At 52.3% G+C, this 18,974-nt stretch overlaps 1 protein-coding gene across 1 annotated transcript in view; it reads right to left on the bottom strand.

Annotated features, from left to right (window-relative positions):
* The window catches only part of OSBPL10 (oxysterol binding protein like 10), a 326,754-nt gene that overhangs the window by 2,655 nt on the left and 305,125 nt on the right, over positions 1 to 18,974 (bottom strand). The window contains exons 9-11 of the mRNA XM_040246324.1: positions 6,372 to 6,558; positions 4,201 to 4,383; positions 844 to 997 (exon numbers count right to left, since the gene is read on the bottom strand). Of these exons, the coding sequence (XP_040102258.1) occupies positions 844 to 997; positions 4,201 to 4,383; positions 6,372 to 6,558 (524 nt within the window). The remainder of the gene's footprint in view (positions 1 to 843; positions 998 to 4,200; positions 4,384 to 6,371; positions 6,559 to 18,974) is intronic.

Below are 18,974 nucleotides of genomic sequence, written 5' to 3'. Positions count from 1 at the left end.
TCTCCCTGCAGCCTTCCGGCTACTTGGCCCATCCTTCCACGGAGCGCAAGTCAAGACACCGCCAGCGCCCAGACACGGAAAGTCCAGACAGACTGCCACTGGCTCTCAGTGTTTAAACTTTTACAGATTCCTCGTCACCAGCTGAGTATCTGATCTCTCAGAAATTCTGATTTCTGGCTTCTAGTGAAAACTGGGGAATCGGCCTGTGATGGCCTGGAGGTGAGTAGCATCCACCCCTTTGAGTACAGACAGGTCTGGTCCCCACCGGCCTGTTTCTCTCATCGACTGTCTCAGACTCTTGGCTGCCTGCCTGAAACTCTGCGGCTCCCGTGCTTCTGTCGTTCCCAGTTCTGTCCTCAGGACGCCGCCCAGCTGAGCCACAAACACCTGGGCACGTGGTGCTCTGACCAGCAGGTGGGCCAGCAGGCTGGGGGTGGTTTCCCCAGGATTGCTGGTGACCTGGGACAACCCTCCCCAACCCCCACCGGTCTCTCCCTCCAAGTCCATTCCACTGGCCCCACAAGAGGCAAAGCTCTAAAAAGGTGCTTGTCATAGGAAGGTTCCAACCTCCCTAGGTGAGAAGATGGGCTGGCCAGGCCTTTCCCATTAACTCGCTATAGAAGACGGAGCAGCAGTCTGCGGCCTCTGTGAAGCGCTAGGTGCCCAGAGCGCGCCCCCTCTGCGCGCCTCCCCACCGGCAGGGGCGCTCCTCTAAAGGAAACCTGAGAGCGCCGGCACTCAGGGCCCCGGGGCCAGCGGCCGCCATGCCCAGCCCTCCCCCGCCCTCCCTGCCCGTCCCACGGCGGATACCGGACAGCCCGCCCACCCCGCCGGCCGGGTCACCTCCTGGATGAAGTACTTGGGCCGCCAGGGCGTGCGGAGGTTCTCCCGCTTCCGCTCCTCCGCCCGCTGCTTCTCCTCCAGCCGCCGCTTCTGCTCGGTGGCCGCCTCCATGTCCCCCAGGCGCAGGCACCGGGTCACCTCCCGCCAGAGGTTCCTGGGGGAACATGGGGGGCACAGTTAGCAGTCAGGCACGGCCAGCGGCCCGAGGCTGTGATCCCGAGGCCCCATCTGCACCCAACCCTGAATCCCCTCTACCCTCCCGGGCTCTGAGCGCCAGGGGACCAGTCTAGGGGTGATGGGAGGAATCCTGCCGCTCCTACAGACAGAATCCACGCAGACCCTTCCACGCGGCAGGTACCTTGTTTATAAGCAGTGTACACTATAACTCATCACCACAACACCCCAGTGACACAGATGTGATGTTAGGACCACATCCTAAAGCAGAGAAAAGGTGACCAACACCCAGGGCAGCCACCTGCCCGAGGTCAGCAAGTTGATGGATGTAGACAGCGGCTGCTCCCGCAGGGGAAGCCCAGACTAGGAGTTACAGACACCAGAGGATCCACCACCTGCCCGTGTCTGCATGTAAAGTTAGACTCCTTCATTCATTCGTTTCCTGGAGAAGCCATCAGCTTCCCTCCTGAGGAAACACCTCCCCGCTAGTCCCACTCTGTCCTGGAGCTGAGTTGGGGCGGGGACCCACATTCAGGTGAAGGGTCACTTCCTTACTTTCTCGTATCAGAACCCGCCCAGATTCCGCACAAAGGAAACAGCAGACTTCTCCACAGAGAGCACCCCTGCCTGGCTTGGGGGACACGGATGCCTCTGCAGCAGGCTGAGCACAGGCGCCCTGTTAGCTCCTAGGCCAGGGAGTCAGCAGTGGAGCGGCCAAGCCGTCCAAGACAGCGGCCTCCTGGGGAATCCGAGTCCAGGATGGGAGCTGGGCTCAGGCTGCAGAGGCCAGACTGCCCGCCCCCGTCCCAGTCAGTGCCCACCCCACAAAGTGCTGGGGACAGTGGCATCCCGGCTCCCAGCGTACACAGGAGAAAGCTCTGGAGCGGGGCAGGAAGCCAGGTCCAACCAGGCTCCCAGCCCTCGCTCTTTCTACCGCATCCTGAGAGCTTAGCGGGGAAGAGGTGGGCTCAAAGAGGAAAAGGGGGTGGGGAAGCAGACAGGGCAGGCTGGTTGCTGCCTCAAACTGGCTTTTCCATTGCCCCCACCTTCAACACACATCTCGTGCAGAGGGAATGACCAGGTGCCTGGACATCTAGGGTGGGGGTGCTCCCAGGGCAGGACTTCCCCTGACAAGTCCCATCATAGGACAGTGGCCTCAAAACTAGAGGGCAGAGAGCCCCCATGGCTGGAGATGGGGTGGTGAGCAAGGAGTGGCCCCACTTCAAGGGCTCTGCCCATTCATTCACAGGCTCCACCCAGGAACCCTTGGAGAGGCAAGGCCAGGGCTCACTGGGGAAGGCGCTGAACTTCAGGCCGAAATGTAGGGCAGAAAAGCCTCCAGGGCTGGGAGGGCAGGAGCAGGTCAGTGTGCAAAGCGAAAAGGAAGCCCAGGGAGCCGTTGCTGAGAGCAGGGAGGTCCTGGAGGCCGGGGCGGCCAGCAGCAGCAGGCGGGCCAGGCTCGGGGCATCGTGAGCACGCTGACGGGGGTGCCCGATGAAAAGCAGCTTCTCTTCCCGCAATGCAGCAGGGGCTCCCTTCCACGGGGCGGCAGGGAGGGGGGCCGAGCCCCTGTGGGGCCAAGGCAACTGGGCGGTCCTTCCTTGGTCTCTGCAGGGCATGTAAGCGGGCTCAGGTGCTCCAAACGGCAGGTGCCGCACCTCTGGGCCATTCCCACCACGAGAAAACAAGGTGGGTGGCTGGGTTTGCCGAAGGCCCAGCTCTAGGTGCCAGGAAGTCCACGTGTGTGAGACAAGAAGCGTCAACCCCCGCCCCTCTCCCGTTCCACACTCCACCCCCCATCCGCTCTGCTCCAGGCAGGGGCCTGAGCTCCCCCGCTCGAAGAGGCTTCCAAAGGACCAGCTAAGCCACGGACATCCTTGGAAGCTTAGCTCAGGGAATCAGAGTTTAGTGCTCAACAGCCACGCCAGAAATAAGGGGGGCTGTGACAGGAACCACAGGGATCCTGACTGGGGGGCGGCATCATCAGAGGCCACGTGGGTGGGGGACGCGTCCCATCACAGCTCACTGGGCTGGGTTCACGCCCTCCCTTCTGACACGGAGGTGACACTCTCATCAACGAGCACCAGTGGACGACTCCCAGCTCAAAGCCAGATTTCCAGGACACCGCAGCCCTCTTTCTAGTAAGTTCGGTGACACCGTATTATTTACACACACTGGGACCCCTGGCTCATTTCCACATAATAAGCACTTTTCCAATTTGGTGGCAAACTTTTCTGGTCACGGCAAACCCTTTCATGGGGTCATCTGTGATTTCATTTTAATCCCACGTCATCTTTCTATAGAGCAGCATGCTTTTCGATGAGAGCAGGGGCCAGCAAACGTTCTCCTGTGAGGGCCAGAGAGGCAACATTTTAGGCTTTGCAGGCCGTTTCACTAGTATTGTCGCAAGACGGTGGCCGCAAACAGATGAACACGGCGGTGTTCCCATAAAATTTTACAAAAATCGTTTACAAGGTGCGATCTGGCTTGTGGGGCAAACTTGGCTGAACTCCTGGATTTAAAAATTTTAATGGCATATTTCCAGGAGACTCTGCTTCTGTACTTGCATAAATATCACGTTAAGTGGCTACAGAATATTCATGTGAGTGGATTCTCCTTTACTCACTTAACCATTCTCCAAATCACTGCACTGTTAGATGGTTTCTGTCTGTTGTTTAATTAAAAAAAAAAAAATTTCATGTTTAAAACCTTTTGTGAACTGAAGGAGTCTCCCTTAGATGAGATTCCCAGAAGCAGACTACAAGATAACGGGAAGTCGCAAATTTAAAGCTTCCAGTCCCTGCGGCACACACGGCACCTGCCCGCACGAGACCCAGTGTCAATTTTTTCACAGCTAAGAAAATAAAAGTATCTCACTGCTTAATTGCACAGTTTTTTGATTACTAGCATCGCTCTGTACTTAACTTAGTGATTAAGTAACAGACCAGCAGAGCTGACAAATTCTTGTAAGACAGGCAGTAAAGTCCGGGCGGGCTGTCTTCACATTCTACCCCATGACTGCAGAACAATAAACTGAAAACAACAACCGGTCTATTCCGAACTGATGCCCAGAGGATAACTCCAGTTTCTAAAGGAATCAGAACATGATTCTGGCCCCGTCCCCTGAGACGTCCTCTCTGCCCCTTGGGTCATGTGCTAAGGTCAGCAAAGCTTGGTCCCCACCTGGACTCCATGGGGCCCTGCTTCTCCAGGGGGCGGATCTTCTTGGGGTACACGGGCAGTGTGGTCGTGTCGATGACTTTGGTCTCCCCGTTGTTGTAGGTGAACTCCAGGGTCCCATTCCACTCCCCATGGGCTTTGCACACAATGGTGTTGGTGGGGTTGTGCTTCACTTCTGCTGTGACCCTGAACAAACGAAGAGTGCAATGAACACACTTTGTGAGATTATCAGAACACAGACTGACTTCAAAAGGTGTGCTCACATCGAGAGATTTTTTTTTTTAATGGGGCTGCTCTTTTGCTCAAAGACTAGCTCTTAAAATGTGATCTAACATTCTTGAGCAGATAAGGAAAGCATCAGTGAGCAAACAGGTAGGTCTGAATAAAGTCTAAGGACGCAGCAATGTTAACTGCTTAGCTTTTTTAATTGAAGTATTCTTAATTTACAATGTGTGTTAGTTTCAAGAAAACAGTGATTCATATAGTTTACACACACATATATGAACATGTATATATTTTTTTTCAGATTCTTTTCACTTATAGGTTTATAATAAGATACTGAGTAGAGTTCCCTGTGCTATACAGGAGGTCCTTGTTGTTTACCTGTTTTATATAAAGTATGTATATGTTAATCCCAAAGTCCTAATTTATTCCCTCCTCAGTTTTCTTGGTTTGTTTTTAATTAATATTGCTTTACTGATTTTTGACAATAAATTAGGCAGCTTAAAATTATACATGCTTTATTGCTCTTTATTGTGAGTTGTTTAGTTGAATCTCATCAATTTCTTAGTTTTGATAAACATGCAAAGGTTTTGCAAAATGTTATTATTGCAGTGGAAATGACCCTTCTTCCTCAAATAGCATCTAACAGTGTACATTTTGGGACCTCTCTGGCGGTCCAGTGGTTAAAATTCCACACTTCCACTGCAAGGTGGTGGGTTTGACCCTGCTGGAACTGGGGTCGCTGGTAAGGGAACTAGATCCTGCATGCTGTGGGGTGCGGCAAAAAAATTTTTTTTAGTAATAATAATAGTAATAATAGTGTACATTTCAACCACCAAAAGAACATAAAAGACTCAGGAGAACTTTTCAATCTCTCATCGAGGGTGACTCCCTGCAGCCTGGTGTACGAGGGCCCTGGTGGAGGTGCGTGGCCTCTTGCCTCACCCACCCTGCCCGGGGACTCGGGCTCAGCTCTGGGTGAAGGCAGAGCCCACTCCCTCTCCCTAGGAGCCTGCTGCGGGAAGAATAACACAGCAGGAATGGGAGGTGGAGGAGCCTCTTTTCCTCTTTTCATCCACACTCTGGATGAATGTGGAGTTTCTGAACACAGGCCTGGAAGCGTTCCCCCTGAGCTTGGACACAGCTGGGGGCCCAGGGTGCACCCCGGATCCTCTGGCAGATCCTGCGGGAAGGGTGTCTGTGTTGTGCTGGTAATGCTCTAATAACAGGCTCACCACGAGGGAAACACCCGGTTTGCAGCCCTTCTGTGAATTTCTTCCCTGCCCCAACCTTGGTGGATCTCAAGCCATCAGGCAGGACGAGGAGCCGCAGAGCGGGGGAGAAACGCACACAATCGGCTCTTAGGAGCCAGTGTGTCCAGCTCCAAAATGGCCAGGAGGGCATCCACTTCCCAGGGGACACTCCAACACCCCTAGGTGAACGCCACCCAGGACAACTTTCCAAGAGAAAGGCATAAGAAAGTCCTCCTTTGCTTATCCAGTGATCTGCTCCAAAGGGAGAGAATCTTATAACCAGAACCATGAAAACGAGGTGAAGCTCCGCTCCAAGCCCTCTCCTTCCTCTTCTAAAGGCATGCTTCCTAGCTTCCCAAAGGAGAGAAACAGTCCTGCTCTCAAAGACACAGGATTCAGGATGTTGTGTGGAGCTCATGGACCAGCTGTATCAGAACAGGTCAGGCGGAGGCCTGGGGAGCGAGAGGCGACAGTAACCCCAGAAGCTCTCTGCTCTCTGCTCTGTGCTCCGCCAGCAGCTCACCAGGCCGGGAAGGGTCCAGAGCTCTGCCCCAGGAGAGCCGTCATCTGAAAAAGATCCCTTAACTGGATTTTGATTATCAGTGCATCTCCCGGCTGGAACCCAGGCTTCGGATGGAGAGAAGAGGCCTGGGGCCTCGTGATCAGACGGACACAGGCCCGGCCCCTGCCACCGCCTACCTGTGGACCTTGCCCCCGTAGAAAGGCTTCGTGTGGAAGATGACGGTGGCCGAGTAGCCGGTCTTGGCGCAGGTGATGCTGACTTTGCCTCCGAGCTCCGCCCACGGGAGGGTGAGGATGGACCGGGCGTAGGCGCTGGGCAGGGTGAACACGTACTCCTCTCCGTGCTCCAGGAGCCGCAGCGCGCCTGGGGGAAGACGGTGCAGCGGGCTCGCCCACGACGGAAGGGCAGCTGGTCAAACCCGGTGGGACCCTGCGGGGCTTCGTGCCCCCCGTTCCTCATCGGCAAGACTCCAGCCTCCCCAACCTCCCCAGAGGTCCAAGGGGCAAACCCACACAGTTGCTAACCAAGAAAGGAGCAGCGTTGCTGCTGACTGCGGCCAGGACCTGGGAACCTGCACGTCCACCGGTGGAGGAATGGACTGCGGAGATGCGGCACACGCATCCAGAGGAATATCAGCCATAAAAAGAGTGAAACAGCCATTCATAGATATGTGGACAGACCTAGCCTGTCGTGCAGAGTGACGTCAGTCAGAAAGAGAAAAACAAATACCACATATTAACACGCATACCCGGAATCTGGAAACACAGCGCAGATGGAACTAGCTCCAGGGCAGGAACAGAGACACAGACATACAGAGTAGACGTGTGGACCCTGCACACAGCCTCATCTTGTGAGCAGCCCCACCCCTGAGCTACCCAACTCCTCACCCCATCCTCCCAGGTTGGGATGCACAGCTTGGAGGCCAGGAATCCGCTGTGTCCTCCTTTGCTGGGCAAAGCAATAAAGCTGTTCTCTTCTACTTCACCCAGAACTTGGCCTCTGAGATTTGATTTGGCACCAGGCATAGAGGCTGAGCTTGCAGCATCACTGGGGACCAGTGCAAAGATGAGAAACCAAACCTGCTCAGGCCACGGACGTCACGCCTCCCGCCTCTGCACAGGCGCCTCTGGCAGCCGCCTCCCTGCCAGTCCTCTGTGTGCCGTGCCTCTACTGCAAGTCAGGCACCAGGAACACACGTGAACAAGACAGACTCATTCTCTGCCCTCAAGAAGGTGAAAAGACAGGTGGGTGTGAGTGAGGTGCCAGCAGAGCCATGACTGTGATGAGGAGGGACGGGGAGGAGCTGACCTGGCAGGAGAGGCTCCCCTGGGGAGGGGACGCAGGAGCTGGGCTAAGGGCTGAGCTGGGGAGGAGGGCAGGGGAGAGGATCAGGCTGAGGACGGCGTGTGCAAAGGCCCTGCAGTGGGAAGAAGCCAGGTGAGCACAAGGTGGGGGGAAGGGGGCTGAGAAAAGGCCCCCGGGGGAGAAAGGCAGGCGGTGGGCAGAGGTGTGGAGGCTGCTCCGTCTACAGGGGCCAGACTGCACCTTTAAACTTCTAAAAGCCTGTTGACAAGTTATGCCCTTACCCTGAGGGCAACAGGGACAGGCTCAAAGGTTCCCAGGAAGTTAGAAATCAGAGTGCACTGTTCTGCCACCACCAAGGGGAGTGCGCCCCGGAAGCCGAGCACTAGACCTGGAGAGCTCTGACCCTCGTGCCACACTGCAAATGATTCGGGGTTCTCTCTTTTTCTGGGGAAAAGAACGATAGTTTAGACCAAGTTCTCAGAGACCGCTGTGAGCACCGCTGCACGCACCATCTCCCTGGGCTGCTAGACAGCCGGTGTATCAGCCTGCTGGGTGCCCCACTGAGGGCCAGCACCTCCCTGCCAGGCAGAGGCCTGGGAACCAGCAGGACGGGCTTCCTGAGGTTCACTCTGTGTGAGAGCCTTCCCGGCCTCCCACCCCACCCTGGGGCTCTGCTTCCGGTAGAAATGCCCTCCTGCCTCCACTCCTGTCCATGCTGGCCTGGCAGTGGGCAAGGGCACCGAGAGCCTCAGGAAAGCCAGTGTGTGCTTCGGCCGGATCCACACGACCAGAGGCATCAGTGATGTCCCCTCCCTGGGCCTCTGGTTCCTCTACCAGGAAGAATACGGAGGCTCAATGCGCCCTGGGGACCCTACCTGGCTCCAGGGCCTTCACAACTACTCACTGAGCATTCCTCGGAAATGAATGAATGAAATGAGAGTGAAGAAATGAAAACTCAGCTGGCACTTCCCTCTGAGGCTAGATAAGCATCTAAATCAACAGGCCTAGGTACCACTCAGTCATGAAAAGAATAAAGTCACATTTTCACCAACATGGATAAAAATAGAGATGAGCACACTATGTGTGAAGTAGGTCAAGCAGAGAAAGACAAACGCCACATGGTACCACTTACATGTGGGTCTAAAACATGACACAGATGAGCTTATCTACAAAACACTCTGCTTATGTAAGAAAGTGAAGTCGCTCAGTCGTGTCTGACTCTTTGCGACTCATGGACTGTAGCCCACCAAGCTCCTCCGTCCATTGGATTCTCCAGGCAAGAATACTGGAGTGGGTTGCCATTTCCTTCTTCAGGGGATCTTCCCGACCCAGGGATCGAACCCAGGTCTTCTGCATTGGGGGCAGACGCTTTAACCTCTGTGCCACCAGGGAAGCAACCTCTGACTCACTGCTTATGTAACTTACATGCAAAATACATCGTGCGAAATGCCAGACTGGATGGACCACAAGCTGGAATCAAGGTTGCCAGGAGAAATATCAACAATCTCAGATGACACCACTCTAAAGGCAGACAGCAAAGAGGAAATAAAGAGCCTCTTGATGAGGGTGACAAAGGACAGTGAAAAACTGGCTTAAAGCTCAACATTCAAAAAACTAAGATCATGGCATCTGGTCCCATCACTTCATGGCAAATAGATATGGAAACGGTGAGAGACTTGGGCTCCAAAATCACTGCAGATAGTGACTATAGCCATGAAATTAAAAGACGCTTGCTGCTTGAAAAAAAAGCGTTGCCAAATCTAGACAGCATATTAAAAAGCAGAGGCATCACTTTGCAGACAAAGGTCCGTCTAGTCAGAGCTATGGTTTTTCCAGTAGTCATGTACAGATGTGAGAGTTGGAACATAAAGAAGTCTGAGTGCTGAAAAATTGATGCTTTTGAATTGTGGTGCTGGAGAAGACTCTCGAGAGCCCCTTGGACTGCAAGGAGATCAAACCAGTCCATCCTAAAGGAAATCAACCCTGAATATTCATTGGAAGGACTGATGCTAAAGTTGAAGATCCAATACTTTGGCCACCTGATGTGAAGAAACTGACTCACTGGAAAAGCCCCTGATGCTGGGAAAGACTGAGGGCAGGAGGAGAAGGGGCCGACAGAGGATGAGATGGCTGGATGGCATCAGCGACTCAATGGACGTGAATTTGAGCAAACTCCAGGAGATGATGAAGGATAGGGAAGCCTGGAACAGAGACACAGACTGCGTGCTGCAGTCCATCGGGTCCCAAAGAACTGGATAGAACTTAGCAACTGAGCAACAAAGCATAAGCAGACTCACAGACGTGGAGAACAGAATTGTGGTCGCCAAGGGAGAGGGGGCTAAGGGAGGGATGGATCGGGAGGCCGGGGTGAGCGGATGCAAACTAGAGTACATCAGATGGATAAACAGCAAGGTCCTACTGCATAGCACAGGCAACTACATCCAGTATCCTGAGATAAACCGTAACGGAGGAGAATACGAAAAAGAATGTGTGTGGATGTGTGTGTATATATTTATATATATATATATAACTGAGTCACTTTGCTGTACAGCCAACAAATTAAAATAAAAACATCAACGATCAATCGAGCTGGAATTTGCCCAGCAGAGAGACACTGTGGGTGTGGCTGTGTCCCTGTCAGCCCCGGGGAGCTCACCAAGAGAGTCTGAAGATACAGAGGGGTCACGAGTGCGGCGTTTCCAAAGCCCACATAAAGATGTGCTGGAGGAGTCACTCAATTTACTCTTGAAAACTCCCTGAATCGCCCGTGAGCCACAGTGGATGGAACAAACCAGGCTCGTCCAGAACCCTCACACTCACCCCGGGTGAAGTCCTGCCAAGTCAGACCTGCTGGCACACAGACAGCAGGCTGTGGCCCAGGGGACAGCTGAGTGTGTGTGTGGCGGGGGTGGGGGGTCACAGTCTACCCCAGGGGGGAACAGCTGCGTGGGGCGGGGGGGCAGGATGCTCACACACAGGTACCTGGAGAAGGGAAGATCCCTGAGGAAAGCAGGCTTATGGGTCACTCAGGATCACAGGGGCAGGCCTGAGGGGCAGAGGTCGCAGCAACATTGGAATCTCTCCCTCTCACTCTCTTATGTTACATGAATCCCTGTAACATAAATGCCCAGGCAACACGGCTCCACTCCATCAGATACACCGAAATTCTGAGCACACTGACCTCTGCACCATCTTAAGTACAGCATCTTCCCCAAAGCCAAGCCTCAGGCCTCTCTCTCCTCACTGTCCCTCCTCCCATAGCCGAGATGCCCCAGGTGACCCCTGGGGCCCTGTCCTGAGATGCAGGCGAGGGTGGACCCTTGTCTCCCAGGAGGACCTGACCCTTGTCCCTTCTCACGGCTTCTGCTCAGGACCCTGGGGAAGTATGGGCAGGCCTGAGTTGCTTTCATTTTCAAGACTACTTGCGCCCTTCCTAGAATTAAGCTGCTAAAGATAGAGGCAGGTGGCAAGTTTCAGCTCATGCCAAACAGATCTGACACCAAGTTAAGAGGGACTGGAAGTGGAAGCTGGGGAGAATGAGGCCCCACTGATGCCCCTGTGCTCCAGTTCTGCTCAGAAGCCTCGAGGTCTCAGGGCCTGTGGCACTGAGGAGGGGCCCCGAGACCAGGAGGAGGAAGCTGCAGGTGCCTCCGTCACCTGCCTTCAAGGGCGCAGAGAAGGCGGCTCTCTGTCCCCCATCCCTGCCCTCCTCGCTGACAGACTACGTGGCAGTCCAATCCTCCCAGGGGACTCAGGTGTCCCCGAGAGCACCACCCCACCCCTGCCGTCCACACTGGCCCCGTCTGTGGTCAGCCCTCCCAGCCTCGGCAGCCCCAGCCCACTAGCACATCCCACAGTGGCCTCTGCAGAGCAGGAGCGGGCGGCAGCCATGAGCCCCACGTGCTGGGTCTTCCTGTCTCCTTCACGAGTGTAAACTTGGTGAGCTAGGATCAGACAAGTGATAGTTTCTTTAGAATGTATTTACCTGGAGCATATGCCTGGAGATGGTCAGATAGCATCACCAATTCAATGGACATGAACTTGGGCAAACTTGGGGAGATAGGGAAGGACAGGGAGGCCTGGCGTGCTGCAGTCCACGAGGTCACAAAGTCAGAAGCAACTAAACAACAACATGTGTCACCATTTTTTAAAAAACGTCTTAGATGAGACCTTCCCAGGTGGCTCGGGGGTAAAGAATCTGCCTGCAATGCAGGACACGTGGGTTCAATCCCTGGGTCGGAGAGATCCTCTGGAGTGGGAAATGGCAACCTGCTGCACTATTCTCGCCTGGAGAGCCCCATGGACGATGAGCCTGCAGTCGGAGGCCGCGGGGCCGCAAAGAATCGGGCGTGACCGAGCACAGATGAGACCTGAGGTCAGCAATCCCCAACACTGGCACCGCACCAGGGACCGGTTTCGTGGAAGAAACTCTTTTCACGGATGGGGGCTGGGGGTGGTGGTCTGGGGATGATTCACGTACCTTGCATTTACCGAGCACCTTCTTGCTATCATCACATCATCTCCGTCTCAGGTTATCAGGCGTTAGATCCTGGAGGCTGGGGACCCCTGCACCATTCCAAGTCCTCCATCCTTCACCAGCCTGGTGACCTTAACTCCTCTGCCCCTCAGCTGATGCAGGGTAACGGTACCCAGACCTCACGGGGATGTGAAAAGGTGACCCCTGAAACTCAGCTAAGAGCACACAGCTACGCTGCTAGGATACTGATCACTCCCCACTCCCTGAAAGTGAAAGTGAAGTCACTCAGTCGTGTCCGACTCTTTGCGACCCTGTGGACTATAGCCCACCAGGCTCCTCCGTCCATGGGATTCTCCAGGCAAGAGTACTGGAGTGGGTTGCTGTTTCCTTCTCCAGGGGATCTTCCTGACCCAGGGATTGAACTCAGGTCTCCCGCATTGCAGGCAGACGTTTTAACCTCTTAGCCACCAGGGAAGCCCCACTCTCTGGGCAGGTGAATTCTTAGCAGTGCTTCTTCCGCTCAGGAATGAAGACGAACTCACAAAGTCAGGTGATGGGTGATGCTCATGGGGGCTGGGGAGCCAGGTGGCAGGCAGCCTCCGCCTGCCCAAACCAAGGTGAAATTTCCCTCAAGTCCACTGAAATCAGAGGAGCGAGCCCCAGAGCAAGGCTGACTTACTGCACTGCTGAGACCACTTTCCTGGGCTCTTTTCTGAAAACTCATAAATGTGTTCTCACTCATTAAATCACCAGCAATTATGCCTTCTCAAGACTCTGTTTTCAAGACTGCATACAAAAATCTGTCCCTAATAATGAATAAAAGACTATATTAAAACTAGACTTGCAAATGGGCTCACAAATGAAAGCTCCTTTTTAATTGGCCTAAGAGCTGAGAGAAGCTTAAAAACAGTGAATAATCCAGCCTTCCGTACCATGGCTAGTCCTCAAGCTGGGAGGTTTCTGCTTTAAATCCCACCAATTGACTTATCAATAAACATAAGGCCAAGTATGAAGACTTTGAAACTGACATATCTATAATAATTTTGAGGAACCAAAATATTCCAACAGGATGTTGACACTGGAAAGCAAGCACGGAAGCAGGGAAAGCAACTCCAGGGCACTAGTCTGCAGGCCCCGGGCGCCAGCCTTCACGGGCAAACCAGTCCCGGCCTGTCCCCACGGACCTGTTAACTGGGCGGGCACTGGTCTGGAGTTCTGGGGGGCAAGGGTTTCCAGACCGGCTGGATGAGCCATGTCCCCAGCAATCCGGTGGGTGCCAAGCAGAGGGCCCCATGCCTCCTTTCACAGAGTGATGTCACCTCAGGGAGGGCTGAACAGTGTCAGCGCTGAGGGACCATTCAGGGAGGTCTCTGAGGAGCAACTAGGAAAAGTCAAGGCACAATGGAGCACTTGATAAGGGCATCTGATGACAGCCAAACACGCCACAGCCTAAAGGCAATCATTTAAAGCCTGCCCGGGACCTCCCTACGGGGCCAGTGGCGAGGACTCCATGCTCCCAGCGCAGGGGGCCCGGGTTCGATCCCCGGTCAGGGAACTAGATTTCACATGCTGCAACAAAGATCCGACACAGCAAAATCAATTTTAAAAGTTAAGTACAAAATTTCAAGTAGACCCATCTAATTTATAGAATGAAGGGCTGAAAACTGTCACTTCAAGCCCAACCAACGCATTCATGGAATGTCCCGGATCAGCACAAAGAAGGCAGTGAGGCAAAGAAAAACAACCCACCTCTCCCAGCGCCCCCCACCCACAACCCGCCACCAAAGGCGCCTCAAGCGCAACAACCAGAATCTTGGAAGCTTGGTATTCTTAGAAGCGTTTTCCTGATGGGTGAGAGTGACTGAGGGGGAAACGGGGTCTTGTTCTGATGGGCGGGGCCATGCTCAGTCAATCTCTAATCCGATTTTCTGTTGATGGAAGGGGCTGTGTTCCCTCCCTGTTATTCACCTGAGGCCACTATGGTGGAGGTAATGGAGATGATGGCGACCTCCTTCAAAAGGTCCCGCACGCACTGCCAACCCAGTGCCACCGACCCCGCGGCAGGCCACCGCCGACCCACGCCTCCGCCAGACTCCTGGACACTCACGGGCAAGCCTGGGTCAGTCTCCTGTGGGGTCACTGCTCCTTTCTCCTGGGTCCTGGTGGGCACAGGGTTCTTTCTGTCTGTGCCCTCCCAGGGTCTGTTTCCCAGTCCTGGGTACGGGTCATGGTGGAGAGGTCTGACAAAACGTGGTCCACTGGAGAAGGGAGTGGCAAACCACTTCAGTATTCTTGCCTTGAGAACCCCATGAACAGTATGAAAAGGCAAAATGATAGGATACTGGAAGAGGAACTCCCCAGGTCGGTAGATGGCCAATATGCTACTGGAGATCAGTGGAGAAATAACTCCAGAAAGAATGAAGGGATGGAGCCAAAGCAAAAACGACACCCAGTTATGGATGTGACTGGTGATGGAAGCAAGGTCCGATGCTGTAAAGAGCAATATTGCATAGGAACCTGGAATGTCAGGTCCATGAATCAAGGCAAATTGGAAGTGGTCAAACAGGAGATGGCAAGAGTGAACATCGACATACTAGGAATCAGCGAACTAAAATGGACTGGAATGGGTGAATTTAACTCAGATGACCATTATATCTACTACTGTGGGCAGGAATCCCCTAGAAGAAATGGAGTAGCCATCATGGTCAACAAAAGAGTCCGAAATGCAGTACTTGGATGCAATCTCAAAAACGACAGAATGATCTCTGTTCGTTTCCAAGGCAAACCATTCAATATCACAGTAATCCAAGTCTATGCCCCGACCAGTAATGCTGAAGAAGCTAAAGCTAAATGGTTCTATGAAGGCCTACAAGACCTTCTAGAACTAACACCGAAAAAAGATGTTCTTTTCATTATAGGGGACTGGAATGCAAAAATAGGAAGTCAAGAAATATCTGGGGTAACAGGCAAATTTGGCCTTGGAGTACAGAATGAAGCAGGGCAAAGGCTAACAGAGTTTTGCCAAGAGAATGCACTGGTCATAGCAAACACCCTCTTCCAACAACACAAAAGAAGACTCTATACATGGACATCACCAGATGGTCAATACCGAAATCAGACGGATTATATTCTTTGCTGCCAAAGATGGAGAAGCTCATTACAGTCAGCAAAAACAAGACCGGGAGCTGACTGTGGCTCAGATCATGAACTCCTTATTGCCAAATTCAGACTAAAATTGAAGAAAGTAGGGAAAACCACTAGACCATTCAGGTATGACCTAAATCAAATCTTTTACACAGTTGAAGTGACAAACAGAATCAAGGGATTAGTTCTGACAGACAGAGCGCCTGAAGAACTGTGGACAGAAGTTGTGACATTGTACAGGAGACAGCGATCAAGACCATCCCCAAGAAAAAGAAAGGCAAAAAGGCAAAATGGCTGTCTGAGGACGCTGTATAAACAGCCATGAAAAGAAGAGGAGTGAAAGCTAAAGGAGAAAAGGAAAGATATACTCAACTGAATGCAGAGTTCCAAAGAATAGCAAGGAGAGATAAGATAGCCTTCCCCAGCGATCAATGCAAAGAAATAGAGGAAAACAATAGTATGGGAAAGACTAGAGATCTCTTCAAGAAAACTAGACATACCAAGGGAACATTTCATGCAAAGATGGGCTCGATAAAGGACAGAAATGGTAGGGACCTAACAGAAGCAGAAGATATTAAGAAGAGGTGGCAAGAATACACAGAAGAACTGTACAAAAAGGATCTTCATGACCAAGATAATCACGATGGTGTGATCACTCACCTAGAGCCAGACATCCTGGAATGTGAAGTCAAGTGGGTCTTAGGAAGCATCAGTGCGAACAAAGCTAGTGGAGGTGATGGAATTCCAGTGGAGCTATTTCAAATCCTGAAAGATGATGCTGTGAAAGTGCTGCAGTCAATATGCCAGCAAATTTGGAAAACTCAGCAGTGGCCACAGGACTGGAAAAGGTCAGTTTGCATTCCAATCCCAAAGAAAGGCAATGCCAAAGAATGATCAAACTGTCACACAATTGCACTGATCTCACACACTAGTAAAGTAATGCTTAAAATTCTCCAAGTCAGGCTTCAATAGTACGTGAACTGTGAACTTCCAGATGTTCAAGCTGGATTTAGAAAAGCAAGAGGAACCAGAGATCAAATTGGCAACATCCACTGGATCATGGAAAAAGCAAGAGAGTTCCAGAAAAACATTTACTTCTGCTTTATTGACTATGCCAAAGCCTTTGACTGTGTGGATCACAATAAACTGTGGAAAATTCTGAAAGAGATGGGAATACCAGGCCACCTGACCTGCCTCCTAAGATATCTGTATGCAGGTCAGGAAGCAACAGTTAGAACTGGACATGGAACAACAGACTGGTTACAAATTGGGAAAGGAGTAGGTCAAGGCTGTATATTGTCCCCCTGCTTCTTTACAGGGTGCACCACCAGAAATGCTGGGCTGAATGAAGCACAAGCTGGAATCAAGGTTGCCGGGAGAAATCTCAGTAACCTCAGATATGCAATGACACCACCCTTATGGCAGAAAGCGAAGAAGAACTAAAGAACCTCTTGATGAAAGGGAAAGAGGAGAATGAAAAAGTTGGCTTGAAACTCAACATTCAGAAAACAAAGATCATGGCATCCAGTCCCATCATTTCATGGCAAATAGATGGGGAAACAATGGAAACAGTGACAGACTTTGGTTTTTTGGGGGCTCCAAAATCATTGCAGATGGTGACTGCAGCCATGAAATTAAAAGACACCTGCTCCTTGGAAGAAAAATTATAAGCAACTTAAACAGCTTATTAAAAAGCAGAGACATTACGTTGTCACCAAAGGTCCGTCTAGTCAAGGCTTTTTCCAGTAGTCATGTATGGATGTGAGAGTTGGACTGTGAAGAAAGCTGAGAGCCATAGAATTGATGCTTTTGAACTGTGGTGTTGGAGAAGACTCTTGAGAGTCCCTTGGACTGCAAGGAGATCCAACCAGTCTATCCTAAAGGAAATCATTCCTGAATATTCATTGGAAGGACTGATGCTGAAGCTGAAACTTTAATACTTTGGCCACCTGATGCAAAAAGACCCTACTGCTGGGAAAGACTGAAGGCGGAAGGAGAAGGGGACAACAGAGGATGAGATGGCTGGATGGCATCACCGACTGGATGGACATGAGTTTGAGTAAGCTCCAGGAGTTGGTGATGGACAGGGAGGCCTGGCGTGCTGCAGTCCATGGGATCGCAAAGAGACACAACTGAGCGACTGAACTGAAGTGAGAAGCGTTTTCTGTGAAAAGTCAGAAAGACAGTGGGTTACAGAGCCCACCCTTAATTTATATGAAAGAAAGGGAGATGGGGCTACTGAAAGGACTGAGAGAGACCGAAAGCCCCCAAAAATGAGAGGCAAGCCTCCCAGGCCCGTCGACGGCAGGAGTACCTGGGGTGCGGGTCCCCAGGGGCCCTTGCAGAGTCTCTCCAGAGTCTCCCTTCACTTTCCACACTCCACTCAGATGTCTGAAGGAGAATTTTCAGGCACAGAGGAAAAATGAGAGCAGAAAATCCCAGCTCTGCTCGAGATGCTACAGCAAGGGTGTGACACGATTTCCAACACACGTCATTAAGAGCTTTGTCCCAGGCGTCCAAGGTGAATGAAGGCCACGGCCCCTCCCAGCTGCCTGTAAGGAACGGGGGAGCCCAGATCCTGAACGTCAGAGGCCGACCCTACACTCAGCAGACATGAGTCTCCAGGTCCTAAGTGACAAGTTTTAACCTCAGCTGGGACCTCCCCACAGAACCCCAGCATGCAGGGTCACTGTCTGCTCAAGTCACCCCTCGAATATCTAAACCCTAACGTAACCCACCTGGACCCCTGCACGCTCCTTCTTCCAAACCAGCACCGCCTCCAGTCTTCCTCACCTCAGCGAAGGGCTCTTCCTTCTAAGCTGCTCAGGCCAAAAGCCTGGTGTCATCTGCCTCTCACAGCTCACATCTGAGCCCCAGATGCACCTGATGAGGGGTTAGAATTCCAAACAGACAAAGAACTCACACACCTCGACGTTAAAAAAACAACAACTGACAATGAGGTGGAAGATCTGGAGAGACACACAGCAGGCCGTACAGCCGCCTAACGGCCAACAGGCACAGGAGCAGACAGAGGCTCCACGCCTCAAAGCACCAGAGAGACCCAGGTCAAAACCACAGTGAGAGGTCACCTCACGCCTGTCAGCACGGCCGTCGTGAAAACGATCAGAGATAAGAAGCGCTGGGGGGCGGGGTGTGGAGGAAAGGGACCCCGGTTCACGGGTGGTGGGAGTGTCACTTGGCGCAGCCACTGTGGAGAACAGCATGGAGGTTCCCCAAACTAAGGCCAGCTCCATCACATGACCTGGCAGTCACACTTCTGGGTATTCATCCAAAGAAAACGACAACGCTAATTGGAAGAGATACACACACCCCTACATTCAACCAGCATCATTTACAATAACCAGGATATGGAAGCAACCTAAGTGCCCACCAACAGACAAACGGATCGAGAAACTGTGGTATAAATCCACAATGAAACAGTAATGATAAAAGCTAACGAAATTTTGCCCTTTGCGACAAAAGGGAGAGACCTAGAGGGTATTATGCTACGTGAAATAAGTCAGACAGAGAAAGAAAAACACTGTATGATATACTTATAGGTGGAATCTAAAAACACAAAATGAACAAATGTAACACAGCAGAAACACAGATACAGAGAACAAACAGGTGGCTGCCAGAGGGGAGGAGATTAGGAGGTACAGACATGAGTAAATGAGTCACGGGTATGTAGTGTATAGTGCAGTATTTTCGGTGGCACTAGTGTTGAAGAATCCCAGGAGACACAAGAGACGTGGGTTTGATTCCTGGGGCGGGAAGATCCCCTGGAGGAGGGCGTGGCAACCCCCTCCAGTATTTTCGCCTGGAAAATGTCATGGACAGAGGAGCCTGGTGG

Source organism: Oryx dammah, unplaced genomic scaffold, assembly GCF_014754425.2.
Source record: "Oryx dammah isolate SB20612 unplaced genomic scaffold, SCBI_Odam_1.1 HiC_scaffold_9, whole genome shotgun sequence".
Classification (NCBI taxonomy): Eukaryota; Metazoa; Chordata; class Mammalia; order Artiodactyla; family Bovidae; genus Oryx; species Oryx dammah.
The sequence above is the reverse complement of the archived record's forward strand: the minus strand, read 5'-3'. Positions and strand labels throughout refer to the sequence as shown.